The sequence below is a fragment of the Battus philenor genome, unplaced genomic scaffold, assembly GCF_028537555.1.
Source record: "Battus philenor isolate CCGP_79_NKW_IND1 unplaced genomic scaffold, ilBatPhil1.0.hap1 SCAF_6, whole genome shotgun sequence".
In the NCBI taxonomy this organism is placed as follows: Eukaryota; Metazoa; Arthropoda; class Insecta; order Lepidoptera; family Papilionidae; genus Battus; species Battus philenor.
In genome coordinates, this window is record NW_027181726.1 from 14,224,115 (window position 1) to 14,242,995 (window position 18,881).

The 18,881-nt window shown below is 32.9% G+C and overlaps 1 protein-coding gene across 1 annotated transcript in view; it reads right to left on the reverse strand.

Annotated features, from left to right (window-relative positions):
• LOC137930620 (uncharacterized) overlaps positions 1–18,881 on the reverse strand; it is a 490,177-nt gene that overhangs the window by 312,510 nt on the left and 158,786 nt on the right. Inside the window, exon 3 of the mRNA XM_068773917.1 lies at positions 5,578–5,688. Within this exon, the coding sequence (XP_068630018.1) occupies positions 5,578–5,688 (111 nt within the window). The remainder of the gene's footprint in view (positions 1–5,577; positions 5,689–18,881) is intronic.

The following is an 18,881-nucleotide window of genomic DNA, read 5'->3' on the forward strand; positions in this document are numbered from 1 at the left end:
ACGACATTTTATTTCGTCATATAACTAACTATTCGTTAAACAATTATAAATTGTAATACCTAAGCAAAGGTTCTAAATTCGCTTAAAACTATAATTAAAGTTAAGGCGTTAAAATATTGAGCATTTACTGTAGAAGCAACGCGAAACATCCGGCACATAGGACCGTCTAATTGGATCGGTCACGCAAATTCCTGCGCACGCGCTTGCCTTTGAATCTCGCATACCGCAATGCTCCTCGGTTAATTAGTACAAGGATTGATTCATTACTTTGTTTCATTGTCGATTTGTTTCGGATGCCCTTATGTGCGGTATCAAAGGGAGTAATGTAATGCGCTTGTCATTTATATCCACCATAATAATCGCATTTGCTAATGTATGCTTTTATTAAATGTAATTTATTCATATTATACGTTGCTAATGGAAGACATTGAAAGTACTTGTCTAAATATTACGATGTTTTCAACGCTTCCATGCTATTATAATAATTTAAACCAGTGATTCCCAAAGTATTCTATATCGACCCCTAGGGGTCTATGACAGGTTGCAAGGGGTCTACGTCAGCGAAAAAAAATTTGGGGGTCATTCTTCTCACTAAAACATTGACTTATTGCTTGTGTTATTTTATTTATAGTTTATTTAATACGTTACGTATATTTTACATAACAGATACAAAATTTGATTTTGAGTAGTTTAAATTTAAATTCAATTAAAAAATGTATAAATTAACATGTTTTTTTACTAAGTTTTTATCACTGAACTTCACTACAGTTAGAAATTTACAGGAAATCAATGTCAGGTAAGTAGGGGGTCTATCCAACACCGAAAAACATGGCAAGGGGTCTACGACACAAAAAAGTTTAGGGAACTCTGATTTAAACTAATATAATTTATTTATATAGGTTTATGCTCGAATTGTTCGGTTGTAGTTTTTTGAAATTTATTTTAAATCTAAAGTGGCAGTAGGCGAGGCACATTGATCATGCAACCAATGACCCTTGGGGTCAAAAAGTTCTCGAGTAGCGACCTTTATCCGGTAGATGCGACGTGAGTAGGCTCCCTGGGCAAACTGTCGACAAAGTTGAAGTTGCGGGCAGCGTAAGATAAGTCATCAATGCGATTCTTGGAGAGGTCTATGACTTGCAGTGAGCGTCCATCAGCCTCAAAGAAGAATAAAAAAAGGATTTTTTATCTCTACCTTTAAAAACAGTGTAGTTTTTTGTTGGAAAATCAAATGATCTTTAAAGAAATGCAAGTTTTTTATTGCAAATTTATAGTCCATGAGAAAATTTACATTAAAACAATAATACATACATTTTTCTTGTATAAATAATAATAACATATAATGATATAATATTAAAAAGCATTCAGAGACGGTGGGCATTTTTATTGGAATTGAAACAAACAACTATTCCACTCGTCACGAGCTTGAGATCACGTAACACTACTTTCGTACATTACAAGTTACAGGATGTTATTTGGATCACACTATATTGAGGATACACATTTAGGCTTTTTGATGAAGACGTCAGGAATATATCATCATTATTTCTGCCATAGGACATACACAGGTTTTCCCCATAGATAACCAAAAAGATCAGTTAAAAGCGACCAGTATCTTATCTTCCGACAAAATTGACAAGGACTGCTGTGCACTTTAGTGGTAGACCACGCGAGGCTTTTCAGTGTATGGTCACAAATCTAGAATCAAAAGGCCTCAGAAACTGAGTAAGTGATATGTGTCCACTGCCATTCTAACTTGCCTGTTCACTGGGCTATGTCGGCACATAATATCTTGCCGAATTAGAAAACTATAATAATACGTATTAAACGGTAGTTACGAACGTTAATCTTCTAGAACTATGCAAGAGGGGATCTGTGCAGTATTAAGTCTGAACTCCTGTCAGCTTTTCGTAAGATATACGGCGCAAAGTTTAAGATTCTCACGGTGCCACGTACAGAGAGTTCGGTCGCGTAATATCCCGGTGTAGATTACTAAATCGTTTATACGTGCCGACTTCACCTCTTCATATTTATCATAAACAAAGGTTTCTAAATGGGTATAATTAACCAGCTATTATTGTATTAAAAACTTTTTGGTGCTGCTTCTAATGGGGCCTCCGCTCAATTCTTGGAGGATATTATTCAAAAATCGAAGTTGCTGAATTCGGGCAATGCAAGACAGATGAATGTAGCGATCTAGAAGACTTATCTCTTGCAGAGGGCGTAAATCAGCGGATATGATGAAGGTTCTGGCTAACCAAAGTAAGCCTTGACTTGGAATGAAATTAGAGAAAATTAAGTCATCCCAATCTAATGTAATCGTATCATCTACAGCCAATTTTGTTATATATAGCGCCACGACGGTGTACTTATAAAGTGGTACAATGTGTAAATGACAACCTACACTGTGGCGTATTTCAACCAAATAATACAACAATAATGACCAAAACCAGAGTTTGTTATTGCGTGATAAAGTTTACGCTATGTATTCCCTAAATGAATAGTTTACGAAATAAGAAAAATATATTAAAAAGAAAAGATTATTATAAAATACATTTTTTCAACATAAAATCTTTTAACAGAACTCTTATTCAACTTATTACCTATTTATTTTTTGATATATATCCTTTTTGACTCTACTCTGCTACGAAAGTTGTTATAGTTACGGAGAAGAAGCTAGGAGAAAAGCCAAAACAACACAACTTTTAATAAACTTAACACAGTTTAATTAGGCGACATCACTGCCAAGGATTCTTATTATTTAAATATTCGTTTATTGAATAATGAGCTTGTTCTGTCAATTTTAATATGCGTTTTGTATTTTGTTAATGGTAGTGTTTATTAAAATAAATAATGTATTACCTATTTTACGAAAACCCTAACGCTAATAAATCTTAAACCACATCGTAAACTATATATCTTTGGTTACAAAACAATAAACCGAGCACTGAAATTTCGATTGTACAAACCGAATGAGCAAATACAGCTGTAAGGGTATTGTCCGAGCTGAAACTCAAACAGTTGCCGACAGGGAGGCTTGTTTGCCGAGACAGACCCCCGGGCGCGCCTTGGCTACTTAGCAAGCCTTACTGCAATCCCGAAATGTTTGAGCGAAGATATACAAGTCCTCGTTACCGCAATCAAAGCCTTCGACCTACTTTATTCAAACATAATCTGGCGTAAGTAGATTAAGTACGATACATCCTTATACAGAATGATTAGCTTTAGGTGTAAAACCTCAAAGATTACATCAAAATGCTGTTCAACTTTCACACCTATTTCCCATAACCCTATATAAAGGAATTATTCTAAAAAAATTACATTAGTTTATATTTATTGTAATACTACAAGGTAACTTCTATTAGTACAAAGTTTACAAAGACATATAGTATACAATAATTAATGTCAATGTGTATAAATCCGAATTTTGAAAACGCTTTTTCTTGTTATACTTATATCAATCGACAGCAAGTGAGCTATTCATTCACCAATTCAAAAGGTTTTACAGCTGTTTATACGTTTTAGATTATTTACATTCAGTTATTTAGGCACTGATACAATTTCTTTGCACAGTGGTAGCCTAGCGTTATGTATTGAGACATGTGAAGAAGGTAAGTCTTGGGTATGATTGTCATGATACTATCTTATTTAACTCACACTTTGTGCATTAATTATTTTAAAATGCTCACAAAAAAATTTTCAAAGGACGGGCAGCAGCGTTCTTTGTGTACCATAATACCACACTTCGATCTCCATCCCGCCTGCCAAGGGTGGCGATTATGGTACATCTCCCCATAGATATCTTTAGTGAGCGCCTATGGTATACAGTATGTAACAGCCCCATAAAGCTAGTAGCGTTGACTTTAAATAGGAAAATAGAAGAAACTAGGGAAAGTAGTATGTGGCATGATAGAGAATTTATTACTCGAAACAATTGAGTCTCGGCTTACTTACAACTTAAATTTAATTAAAAAAAATTGGAATACCATTTTTACAGTTAATTGCAATTCATTAACCATACATCGGACTATATTTTTTTCACTCATTAAGAAATATCAAAAAAATTGCAACTAAAAAGGGTTAATAAATGAAAAAAAGTCGTAAAAATTAATGACTGCTACCGGTCGAAACCAATTTTGCCGGGGCCAAAGTCATCCAGACAATTCCACAAATATCTGCTTTGTGTAATATACATCGATATCCAATCATAGACTAATATATCAGACAGATCAAACGTTCATTTTCACAACATTCTATGTTAATTTTTTCTGTAGTTTTTATTACGCATTAGTTTATTATTGTATATGTTTGTAATAATATACTTTCGATTTCGATGTTACCTAATCATAATTATTACAGTAGTAATATATATATTTAAAAACCTACTAATACAGATAAAATAAACAAATGAAACGTAACCTGTCAAACTTGTGCAAGGGTATAATTTAAATATTTATAAAAGCGTTCTCGTGTGACATTTTTTTAATTTACATAGCGTATTTAAAGCTACAACAGTTAACTATATACTAAGACTTATAATAATCTAAATGTATAAATTGTTAATAAAAAAGGAAATGACAGTTAAAAAGGCGGCATTTCCAAAAGGTATTCATATCGTTTATTAGTTTGTCAGATTAATTGTCAATTCAGTATTATATGCTTCAATGATTACTAGAGGGTTAACATACTTAGGCATTGAACTAGAATAACAAAAAGACGCATCTGTATTTTATTCTATGTCAAAAATTCTTTAGATCCGCAATGTATGGGGTCCAATATTAATTAAACGTGTCGAGTCAAAACGAAGATATCAAACGCGTAATCAATTTGTTTTATTCATCGGCTTTTAAATATACACCGTATTAAATATACACCATATTAGTAAAGTTATTTATCTCCTAAAGCGAACAGAATTTGTAGATTTCAAAAAGAAATTTAACTCAAAAAAAACACGGTTGAGTGATAGTTTTAAACCTTCACTGATTCCGCGTGATGGATTATGATATCCTAAAACTTATTTAAAAAGATAAACAATGAATTCTATACAATAATTAAAATTTCGTTTATGTTGATATATAGTATATAAGTAAGGTAACAAGGCATCTATCAAGGAGCGTTTGAACGTAATTGTTTCAATTCGAGAGGTAATATTTAACAATGGGGATGGATAATCCGCCCTTCAGATTTGAAGAGGTAAATGATTCTCAATCAATCTGCAGAATCCTTCAGATGAGATTAAAATGAAGTCGTATTATATTGAAACGAGAAAATTGTGATTCGGGTGAACATAAAAGTGTTATACACAGAGAAGTCTATACTGCGATGGATAAATGAAATTTCATTTGTTCTGTCTATTTCAATCAATTTTTTGTTAGTTTTTGACATCTTTTACCATTATTACTAAAATATAATTATCTCTTGATTTTTTAAATGAATATCGATAACTAAATACATAAATATATGAGCTGTTCCTTCCTTCCTGTGTTTCTTTTATCATCTAATAATAATAAATGTAAAAAACTAATTTCCATATTTTTAGTAAGTCATATTTATTCTTATTAAATTATTTTAACTTACCTTTATGAGTTTATTCTGTAACTTTGTGACAGTCATGCGTTCGCGTTGGGTCCGTCGCTTCTCCTCCTCCAGCTGTGCTTCCAGCTGTTTTATTCGCTTTTCCAATAGCTCCTGTAACAAATTTTCAATAAAACTTTATTAAATGATTTATTATATATCCAGAGGAACTAAAGTAACTGAAATAGCCAAGCGTATGGGCGTAGCATAAGACATCTGCCTACATGATAGACAGACGACTTTTAAAGTCTTCCATCTCTCTGGAAATCTATGGGGGAAACTTATCTCCAGCAGTGGACGTCGACTGAAATAGTGTTAATGTTGATGATTACAAATATACTCATAGAACAAATACATACGTGTTTTTTTTCTAGAACTTAACTAATGAAATATAGTTACTTCTACTTTTGAGGAAAAATTTGATTTTAGATCTAAAAAATCAAATCTAACTGTTCATCGTTTCTAGATATACCATAAACGACACGCTTGGCAGTGTAGTATTATAGTAAGAAGAGGACGTTGCTACACATCTTCTGGAAACTTCTTTGTGAGACGTAAAACTTCAGTATTAATCCTATATAACTAAAACACAAAATGTGAATTATGTAAGATTGTATTCCGGAAATCAAACCTACAACCTACGATCACAAGTCTTAGTTCTTTACCACTGAACTACCACTACCCAACTGATACTTCGCGTATTTGAAAATTTACGAAAATACAGCTACTACAAGCTTTAAAAACACAAATTACCTATCCAAGTGTAAGGATACAAAATGTGTATTAAAAATCAGATCACGTGCCTCGAAGAAAGGAAAGAATGTTAATCATCAAAAGACTGTAATTGTTAATGTCACCTTTCAAAACTGATTTCAACCTTCAATTATCAATTAGCGGACAGTTAAATAGACGACTGTTACAAAGGAATCGACCAGATGGAGGTAGGTACCAAGTAAACACCTCTCCCATTAAACTTGTCTAAAGTTTACACTGCCAGTGCAACGATCGGGCACAAAGCTAACCGGATGTGACGTAGTTTATCCGGTGTCATTAGACGGATGTGCGCCCCGGTCGCAACCCCACCCGGTTAAACCGCTGCGGGGTAATTTTTACATCACGGTTCAAAGATCCGAGGGTCGAGAGCTGTAGACGCTGTACTACTCATTAATGTTAAAAGGTACGATTTAAAATCGTAAATATATCATGAATTTTGCTCTTTGGATTTTTTCAACAACTTTCTTTTTAAAATTCATATAAAATAAAGAATTTATTTTAGAATATTATACTTAATAATTTAGTGTATCCGGAATAATGCATTTTGGCAATTAATAAATTATTATAAATTACTAGCTGTTCCCGCAAACGTTTTTGCAAAAAAAATAGGGTTTTAATTAACAAAAAAAATAAGGGTTGATCGTAGAGGGGTGAAAATTTAGGTTTGTATGTATTTTTGTATGCTGTATCATAATAAAATAAAAACCAAAAAAATTGTCTAAAAAATTAAAAATAAAATTTAGGGGTGGACCACCCTTATTACTTATGGGTATGAAAAATAGATAGTAGCCGATTCTCAGACATACTGAATACGCATGTAAAATTTGGTAAAAATCGGTCAAGCCGTTTAGGAGGGGTTCAAGTTCGAACACCGTGACACGAGAATTTTATATATTAGATGTTAAACCTAGGTCACTGAGGTAGCTCAAAGTAACCGCTACTGCAACGCTTTCGGGTGCCCTTGTGTCGGAATGCAAAGCGGATATTATCGACAACTAAGCGTATCACTACATGTAGTATCCACCTTAGCGATATGTAAATATATCTGCTCATTCGATGAAATAAATAGAATATGTCTTCTTCAGGAACAGCCTTCAATACCTTCTTCGGCTCGATTTTTATCTCCTCGATTATGTCAAAACGGCGTCCCCGGTTTGGTCTTTTGACTGTACTGAACAGCCTGAAGTCGCACGGATGTAATTCAGGTGAATGCGGTGGTTGAGGAACGATATGATTCGAACTTTCCAAGCTTTGGTACCAATCAAGACTTAACATGTTTGAGATACATAATATCTTTTAAAATGGTATGGACTAAGCCAAATGACGTTCAAGTTTTTGATGAACAAATGCTTGGCAAATGTTATAAACTGCCCTATGAATGTAGGAAAAGAAATCATCTGCCTTCCTAATACTCGGTAGTTTTAAATAATAATAACCATACTTTTTTATCACAGAGTATGTGATTTCACTGTTTTTCACGTAACTTAGTTTATAACATTGAAGCATAACAACCAATTACGATGTATATATGTAACATACCATGCAAATTCAACTTAACAAGTATTTCTCAGTTCAGTGAGTCATGCAAATATATCAAAGCCTACAGCAGTACTATGGATGACGCCATTTCCGAGTGACATCTCACGAACAATGTCTAAGTAACAAAATTTTACATTACTGTAAAATAAACGAAATAAAACCTAATGCTTATTGTAATAGCGTTGCATTAACTGTAAATCTATTTATGTAAAGGTAAAATGATTAAGATTAAAGGGAAGGTACGTAATTGACAAGAGTTTGGCGAATAATAAATATTCCCCTTTGAACACAATTACTAAATGTTCAATATTACTGTTTTTATTCTTCTTTTATCGACTAAAGGCAAAGCCTTTGACTTCTGTCTCGCCTGATGTTAAATGATGACGAAGTGTGCGATGTTAACATGCTTGTCTAGAAGAAATATTTTCACTCTTGACTGGATTATTATAAATTGGAAGCGACCTGGATCAAGCGTCATACGTGGGAGACCTCAGCGGTTATCAGTTCAACACTATATGGCTTGCCGGCTGTCACTTGTCACTGTATCGGTAACTTAAGCTTGTTTATAGATCTACTCGTTCCAGATTCGGTCTATTATAGAAATCTTAAACATAAAAATTCATGGCAAGTTGAGCCAATGTAAAATATTTACAGGAAAAAACCTTTTATAATGTAAACTGACTATATCAGAATTAACGAAAACTTTAACGAAATTTCTGTGAATTAGAAACGCATAGTAAAAGTTAAAAACCGAATAAAAATATTTCAATATACGCACAACCATTACGCGCAATCAATTTTTTCTAGATATATTTTTACTTCCATACGAATACGTAAAACTCTGAAAACAAGTGCACTCGTTTTTTAAGTAAAATACATTTTTATGCATATTTTATTATGACAAAACTCTAGACGCTTCGATGATCGGTATAGCAAGTTATGTCGCGCCTCCCTGCTACGCATGCGTTACAATAAATAACTGTGTTTCCGCGCGTAAAGAGGGAGTGAAATGTTGTGGAAATATCACGAAATTAATGGTAGCCGTTATTGGATATTGATATATAATCTGTATTCTCACTTGGCTCTATCGCAATTTATGTCACACTCAGTTAATTGTATTGAAAAATTTCCACTACCTCGTATAAACAAACGTTTATGTTAATAAATAGTAATATATATACAGGATATAAACTCCAAGTATATTCAGGCGATTAAGAAATGATTATATTTAAAAAAAAAATATTTAAAAAGATTTACCATGTAACTTAGAATAAAAACCATTACAATAACATTTTTTAAATACTTATATATGTGCAAATCAATGTTCTTTATTCAAATAAGCTGTTACAAGCAGATTCGAATCGACAATCAACATAATATATCATTATTGTCAGTTCTAGAGAAAGCTACCGTAATCTCGGAAGACAGTTCTGCTAGAGCAGGCGAGAAACTCAACATTTGCGCTTTTCAATTATAGTTTTACAATTAGTCCGTGACAATAATTAGCTTCCTGAGTGTGTATTAACAACATTTAATTCCACACATTAACATCAGTATAGTATTCTTGAATTGAATAACATACTTATTCAATAATATGTTTTTAAATTTCTCTAGTGGTAGATCGGAATTGATTGTACAATTTTATTGTACATACTTATATACCTTGTGCCATAAATGATATAGAGGCAATAGTTGAATGCTAAACGCTACAACATATTTAGTACGAAATTTCTGAAGAGATTGTCGTTTCCCTCACTTGTATTAGCTTTAATAAAAAGATATCTATGGGGTATATAGTTATATATACAGTTGGTAGATCGGTTGGCGGTTGCAGTGTAGTATTATGGTTAGCAGATGACGCTGGTGCCCATCTTCTGGAAACTTCTTTCGTAAACAGCGGCAATTCTAAACAATTGATTCACAAAGTGTTCAGCTTCTTTCTGAGGCAAGTGCGATCGAACCAATACTGATCGAAGTCAGTTAGATGTTTTTATTTATTATTGTATTATATTTATAATATGTATTAAACTTTTTTTATTATAAGTATATATGTTATATGCGTGTGTATGGATGTCTATGTATGTTTATCTATATTTATGTTCATTTGTTTATAAATTTGTATTTTTTTGTACACGTGAACTACCCTTTATAAGTACTTTTATCTTTTCCTTACAGTGGTTGTCTGTAAGAGATTGCCTTGTGTGATAAGACCATCCATTGTACTTTTCTGTATATTATTGTAAAACTTATTAAATGTATCTTATCGTGTGCAATAAAGAATATTAAATAAATAAAGTGAATTACATAAGATTGTATGCTGAGAATAGAACCCGCGACTTATGTTCGCAAGTCTAAGTTATCACTTTAAAAATACATATACTCGATAGCAATAAAAACGTACCATTCCGAATATCTTAGACCTTGTTTCCGTATACAATGATTGTATTGCGCCTGTTGCCGCTCGTGTATCATTTCTCACTCGCGCGATAAATTCGTCCCCTGGCCGCGTCGGGATGTCAAGTCGGGAATCGCTTCATTCCATGAACGTACACACAGGGATACAATCAAACAATTGTACGCATTATATACACATTTAAAATATAACCTAAATAATATAATAGTCTTATGTTTACGACTAATAAAATTCTTTCGCTGGCAGCTGATATTTCTATATAATATTATTAAAAAGGCAGACCCCAAGTTAACAGTACATGATTAGAAAGTGCATCTGTACCTATTTTGTAAATTGTAACAATACATTATTTCTCACTAGCAAAACTTGAAGGAATAAGTCTAGAAAGTAGAAAAAGTAAAAGATATTTCGATTGAACTTATTGTTACGAATAGAAGTTTCCACATCTGTTCGTATTACAAAGGTGCCGTATGCTTTTCTTTCCGCGAAAATGAAAAATAAAATCTTGGAAGAGGAAGAAAGAAAAGGGATTGCGGTTAGTTTTATCCTTAAAATAAATCTCCTCATCTATACATATCATGGACGTATTATGCCTCTACTTTCATTTTCTTTCCACAGAAGCAAAAGATAAAACTTAGGAAGAAAAAGAAGGAAAAGAAATCTAGAATAAACTTATTCTTTCGATTACAATCCTTACATCTGGACGTATCAAAGATGCCTCGAACTTACGCTTTCTTTTCCTTTCGCATGAACTTATTACAATTGCAGCTATTACATCTACAAGTATCATGTATACCTTGTAACTATGATTTCATTTCTTCCCACAAACTTTAAAGACAAAATAGAAGGATTATAATTCCGGATATTTATATTTAACATATTGAAACTATTATAGATACAGGTATGTTTTACATATGAAACGCAATAAACGTATTTTGCGAAAATTAAAGATAAAATGAAGGAAAAAGTACGTAGTAAGATCTTTCATCTGAACATATTTTTAAAACTATAGAATCGGTACTAAATAAAAAAAATAAAAACCAGGGAAGATTGAAGCAGAACATATTTCAATAGATCTTATTCTTCTGATTATAGATTGCTTAAATCTATACGTGTTGCATGTAAATACTTTCTTACAAAAGTGGAAGAAAAACCCTGGAATGGAGAAGAAAAAGAGTAGCTTTCTTACGAAAAGTCCCCACATCTGTACGTGTTACAGATGCGTCGCACCGACGCTTTCATTTCCTATCCGCAAACGTAAAAGTGTCCCATTGTGCGGAGGCCCTGCCTTCCTTTGCATCCATTTGTCTACGAACAATGGACCCTCTCCATTGTTTAATGGCATTTCACATTTTACAGACGTCACAGTCGAATCCCCAACCACCCATTATATATCAACTTAGAATTAATAAGCCATGTTTTAATTACTGACCCGATATTATTGCAATGGAATGCCTGACTTCGATAAACATTAAATGTTTTGAATTTGACATTTGCAAGGTTTAAAGTAATAGCAGTAAACACAGCCGCTGTCTTTGACTGATTAAACGCTGTTAATATAACGTCAGTGTTTATACAGTTTGACTATCATAATATTGGCAACAATCGATACATTTCTGTACGTGGTTTTACTGCTGTGGTTAAATTAAAATTAATTACATATAAATTTTAGATATATTTTATTTAAAGGTAAACATGTCTTCCTACTCACACTATTCCATCGCTGTGGATTTCATTCCATTTATTTTTTCTTTCAGAAAGCTAGTGCCTCTATTTTGAAGACATTACAATGCCTACAACAAGAAATTATTCGACGATAAAAACTAAAAGTTTAAAGATTTTGATACAAATCACGCAATGTACAACATCGTAATCATATCTTTTTTTTTAGTTGTAGCACGTCCATAACTGGACAAACGCTACCTCTAAAGATTTCACAGCGACTTCCTGTGATCTAAACAAAGTTGTCAGTCCACTCTGTGAGTGAACGTCCAATGCTGGGCTTACCGGGTCGCAGTGTCCACTTTTTTTTTAAATTACGTAATATAAAAATTTAGATTGAGCAAAATTTACCTGTGATAAATTTATAAAGCTTAATAAACTTTAATAGCTTACTGGTACTACTATTACTGATTTTTGACCATATAAAATAGTCACACACCAAAGGTTTAATATAATAAAACTTTGAAAACGGGTGCAGTATTAATCAAAAGTGAATATTTGAAAAAAGAATTCGTAAACACCGAAGGCAATTATCGACGGAGATAAATTGTCTGCGTGAAAATAAAAAAAATAATTAACTAATTTCTGACCCACGTCGTTTCGAAAGCACTCGATCTCCAATGGATCGTTGACAATGGCGAAGGTACAGCGGCCGCACTCGACTCCCGGGCCGAGCACGCCCGCACACAATGACGTCAGATTAACCCGAACGAATTAAACTGAACCCCGTGAAACCTTAGTGAAGATAACGTGTGGTTTAAGTACATCAAATTTACAATTAAAGTTATTTCAAAATTAAATATTTCTTTACAATTTTATTCAATACAAAATAATTTTGCTTCGAGTGCTATAATAGGTGCCCACCACTGGACATAGGCTTATCCTAGATATTTGCAATAGCACCGTTTGGAAGCGGTCTCCATCTTAAAGACAAGCCGAGTTTTGGGAACGCTGTTTAAAATATTAATCTTCATTCATATGATCATATAGTAGTAAAACCGCTACCGCTTATGAATTGTACCGTACTAAATTTCAAGTCACCCTCTTTCATCCATCATTAGCGGACAATGGCTAATCTAACGCGCGGGGGTACTTCATCACGGGCCCCCGAGATCGTGGCGATAATTAACGCGAGATTAGAATGACGCCCGTCCAGCCACCCAGGTACGAGTACATGCAAACTACATTGTCAAAACTTTTCATCCATATATACTATATGTACTGTTTATTTATCTACTTTTATAAATAAATACGTAGTAAATAAATAAGACATACGGCAGTGAAACGTGGTCTTTTGCCTCAGGCCTTATTTCCACACTAACATAACATCGCCCAACGAGCCAGAGTAAAAGGTTATACTTTATTAAGCCTTATTTACAGTGGTAATCTAGCGGTATAGGACTAAGACTTGCGATTGTAGGTCTCAGGTCCAATTCCCGAGATAGAACCTTATATTACTTACATTTTTGTGCATTAATTACATAGAACTGCCATCGTATCTTTCGCGTACTAAAATACCACATTGCGATCGCCAACCCAACTGATAAGCGTGCAGATAATGCTATATCCCCCCATATGAATTTTTAGGGGAGTGAAACTATCACAACAACGAAACTAGAAATAACCTGTAACGTTGTTATCACTGTAACAGCTACAAAATTTTTAAATGCAAAATATTTAATATTTTTATTAAAGAGAATTTTAAAATTTTGCATTACTATATTATGTACTCATATGCTTAAAGTTCAATTGAAGTTTTATTTTGGATTAATAAACAGGTTTATATAAAATAAATAATTCCATTGCACCACGCTCCTTTATCAACTTCTTTTTGTCGTGCTCAGAACGATCCGGCCGACGAGGACTTCACGACAAAGTTAAATGAAAATTAAGACCAATTTCCCCTGTTTAATTGAGTAGACGTGCTGCATTTTACATTTCCTATTCGCACCGCAGCTATTTCCTTTACGTTTTATTTTTCTAACGCTTATTTACGTGCTCACGATGTCTGTGCAATCATTTGTTTCTCCTTGAGTATTTTGTTCATATTAGTACATACCTATATGCTTTCATTATAATTAAAAGCCTGTTATTCACCTATTTTTCCTCATTAAAAAGGTATGAAGCTCTAAGATGTTGAAATAGAGGCCATGAACCAGCAAGCATTGCGTTGTACGTCCACACACAAGCTGAACGTTAGTCCAAGATTCTATATCCTCGAAAGTTGTCTGACCTTATTAGAGTCGCAAACACGCTGAAAGGCGCTTTCAACTGAATTTTTTTTATAATGGCCTCCGTTTTTGGAGATTTCAATCTCAAATATATAGTAATGAGTCAGTAAATAGGTAGGTAGTCAGTAAGTAATCTTACGTATATACATATTCAATAAATATTAATATATAACTTTATGAAAATTACTATATATATATATATATATATATAGACCGACGACATGCTAAGGTCACTGAAAGTCGATGAATGCAGTTTAGAACCGGCACTGGGCTTCCATCGGCAAAAAAGAAGTAAATACTCTATCCAGAAATTAAAGCTTTCAGAAATATTAAATTTCGATAAGATAATACAGTAAGAAGTAGCGTTTTCTGAATCCGGATTACTATATTGTATTTAAATTAGATATAGTTTACTATCTGCCCATGCAAATTTCGTACTACGCGAAGTACTTACCATATCATATTCCTGTATAAAAAAATAAATCAATATAATATCTATCAAAATGACAGATTTAAAGAGTTTTGCTTACAAATAAAGTAAACATTCACATCTTCAAAGCTTTCTTCGTTCAAAATGTCATATTAAACAATATTATTGACAACACGTAACGTATTTGCAAAAGATGCAGTGTAGTTTGACCTTCCCTTTAACTAACATAAAAAGGGGTTTTACAGAACTCATCAATCAGTTCCAGATACGCCTTCTTGCCTAATGGAAAGTACGGGACAGACGGAACCGAAACAAATAAATTGCCAAACAGAAAACGAAACAGAATATAAATAATATTAACAACGTTATTTCGACACACATATAAATAACATTAGGAATATATCCATGTCTAATTAATTAAATATCGACTAGTGTTTATGTATTATATTATGTGTCATAGGTGTAGAACCTTAATTTTTTTAGAAAAATCTATGGATTATAGAAGTTTATTAAAAATCGCATAAAAGAATTTTATTACGTATAAAGTTTAATTTTTACAACCTTAAGTAGTCTTCCAGGTCATCCCAACCATAGGGGAGATATCTATGGTCTAGTTTCCAACACAGCAGCGTGCTAAATAATTTAGTTGCGAAGAAAACTGCTTAAGAAATGTCATAAAAGCGTTAAGCGTTTTGATAGATAAAGGCCAGCCTTCGAGAAATAAAATCCCAGCCTTGATATCAATTAAAACGCCAATTCTAAGAAATAAGATGGCAAAAAAGATGTTATTGCCTAAGATATTCGTTTCAGACCACAGACGCGCAACACAAGGCGTAGGCCGCCCTAAAAATATCTATGGGGCATTTACCATATTCGCCACGCTTGGCAAGCGGGTTGACAGTTGCAGTGGGGTATCATGATACGCAGAGAACGCAGGAATGAAATACATTGTGAAGGAAATAGAGAAAATAATAAAAGACATTGAAAACCAACGAAAGATGAGTATAAATAAAATTCAAATTACACATATACATGTACATAAAGGCCCTGTGAACTAATGAAAGGAGTTAAAAAATTCACAGACAGGGCCTTAAAAAACGAAACTTATAACTATACTATATATAACATATTTTTTTTGTTATTTTATGCATACGTGTACAACTAGACCGGTGAAGGATTATTTATATATAAGAAGGTTAAGTATTGTACTGCCATATATATATATGCCATTACATATAAAATAAAATTCCAAAAGATATCTCAAGCCTTTGTAACTTAGTTTTAAATCTTACATTAATTTTTTTTATTAAATAAAGATTCCTATAGCATTCAAGAGTTTTTAGATGATCGAAATGTGTAAAACTTGGTTTATTGTATCATTTACATGATTAATGCAACTGCAACTGTTGAAATTCTAGGCGGCTCTTCTCAACAAATCAGCTTTCAGAGCCGTTGGTAGCTAACTACCTATAATGTTAAAATAATTGACGATTCAAAAGCGCATGTGAATGACTACTCGAATAAAGATATTTTGAATTTGAATTTGGATAATCATCTGTTTCTGATAGACGCCCACTGAAAGGGAAAAGCCCCACAAAAAGATCGTAATAATGATCAGTCAATGGATGTCTATTTAATTTTTAGTAGCAAATACCATTGTTGTTTCGATAAAAATAAAATAAAATTTTATTCATGTATAACCATAGAACCAAAAGAAAAATATAACAGAAAAACACGAAAACGATTTACAACCAAACGCCTGCCATGGACCCAGGTGATGGAAGCGAGATCATTTGTAACTGCCCAGGGCACACCTGCACCGCTCTACCGTTCCTCTGAGATAAATCGACCTACCCTCCAACTATCTACAAGAATAAACTCGACACACCGTATCGCGATAGCACTTTAGACTTTAGTTCAACTAAGATTAATGGTGAATCAATCTATCGCTAATTACCAATGTTGAAAAAAAAAACACACACAAATAGTTTTAAATTTACTACATAAAGAATAAAAATTATTTGTAAAACTAACCGCTAGAATAGAAAGCTTAACGGGAAGAAATCGGATCATGTCAATTCCTGATAACACATGTGTACATCATCAGGCGAATGACAGACAGAAACTACAATCTGATTGAGCTCTTCTATACAAGAGTCCTTCAACTCACACCTACTAGAACTCCAAATACGCTTCGAATTCGAAAAGACCACAGCATTCTTTAACTGTACGAGGATTTCAAATACGTTCTGTACTAAGAAGAGTCCACGACAAACTTGGACGGTTTTTTCATGTGGTTTCAGATTGATTTTTCGTACAAAATAGCATTCTTTAACATAAATCTACGAGGATTTCAAATACGCTCTGATCTAAGAAGAGTCCAAGACAAACTCAGACGGTTTTTTAAGTGGTTTCAGATTGATTTTCTCAATAAAAAAGCATTCTTTAACATAAATCTACGAGGATTTCAAATACGCTCTGATCTAAGAAGAGTCCAAGACAAACTCAGACGGTTTTTTAAGTGGTTTCAGATTGATTTTCTCAATAAAAAAGCATTCTTTAACATAAATCTACGAGAATTTCAAATACGCTCTGATCTAAGAAGAGTCCAAGACAAACTCAGACGGTTTTTTAAGTGGTTTCAGATTGATTTTCTCAATAAAAAAGCATTCTTTAACATAAATCTACGAGAATTTCAAATACGCTCTGATCTAAGAAGAGTCCAAGACAAACTCAGACGGTTTTTCAAGTGGTTTCAAATTGAGTTTCCCTATAAAATAGCATTATTTAACTTAAATCTACGAGGATTTCAAATACGCTCTGACCTAAGAAAAGTCCACGACAAAATCAGACTGTTTCTTTATGCGGTTTCAAATTGAGTTTCCATATAAAATAGCATTATTTAACTTAAATCTACGAGGATTTCAAATACGCTCTGACCTAAGAAGAGTCCACGACAAACTCAGTCGGTTTTTTTAAAGTGATTGTTCATAACATCCTTAATCTAGTAGTAGAGCATTTTATTCTCAAGCTATTATTACAAATAATATCGTATAGATATTTATTATTGCTCGTTCTTGCTCGTTCAAAATACCTGCAGTATCTGAAGACGTCTTTGACCAATACGTCACACAGATCTAAGTGGTCATCACTTACGTCGGGCTTACATTCAGAATTAAATTCTAGTTTTATAAATACTGGATATAATGATAGAAGTGTTTGTTAAGATGAGAGGGTGTTGACCTCGTTGGAGACTTAGAACTAAGTATCTCACACGACACATTATCATTCTCTGTACGCTACCAATCTAATGTCATTGGATCTAATTCACATACTTGTCTTTCTATTAATTTCAATTTAAGAACATACGACACTCTCACGGAACCTTTGTTCAATAAAGGAACACCGTGCAGAAGATTTACGGCAAAGAGGCTTAACATAGTTTTGTCTTTATCGTACAGTGTTCATAATGTTTTTATAAAAAAATTATTACCGATGTGCCAAATCAAATGCCGGGTACTATACTAATTAAATATATACTTTTTGTCTTTATTTATCCGCATCAATTATAAATCGTTTATCTGCATCATTTGATTATACGATTTCTGTACGTCTAAAGTAAGTTTTTTTTATTCAAAATTAATTTTCACAAAACATATAGCATAAACAACGACATATAGATACATAACGATAAATGCTTTCATAATAACTAATAAATTAAGGTCGTAACACAGCAGGCAATATATTAACCATACGTAAAAGAATTTTTGGATGATTTAACATTATACAGAGATGTATTTAAATATTTTAAAACGTATATCCGTTGTGCGATATACTTGTATATGACGTCTAGTCTCAGAGGTAAATTATTAACGTAAGTACGTTACTATTTATATGACCAACCTAAACCGGCAGATTAAAAATAAAAATTTAATTTAAGATTTTTATTTCTTTGAAGATATATCAACAAAAATTATTTCGAATGTGACGCCTGACTACTAAACAGTTCTTACCTTAAAATAATAAACATGTTGGTCACCCTTGCTTGAGAATGTCGAAAATTTATTAAACATTTCACTTGACCACAGTCACTGATCACATATATACCAATAACTTATATAAGTTATTACAACATATATTATTTACAAAAAAATAAATATTATTTTGGACGAGTAATATTTAATAACATACTTCGTTT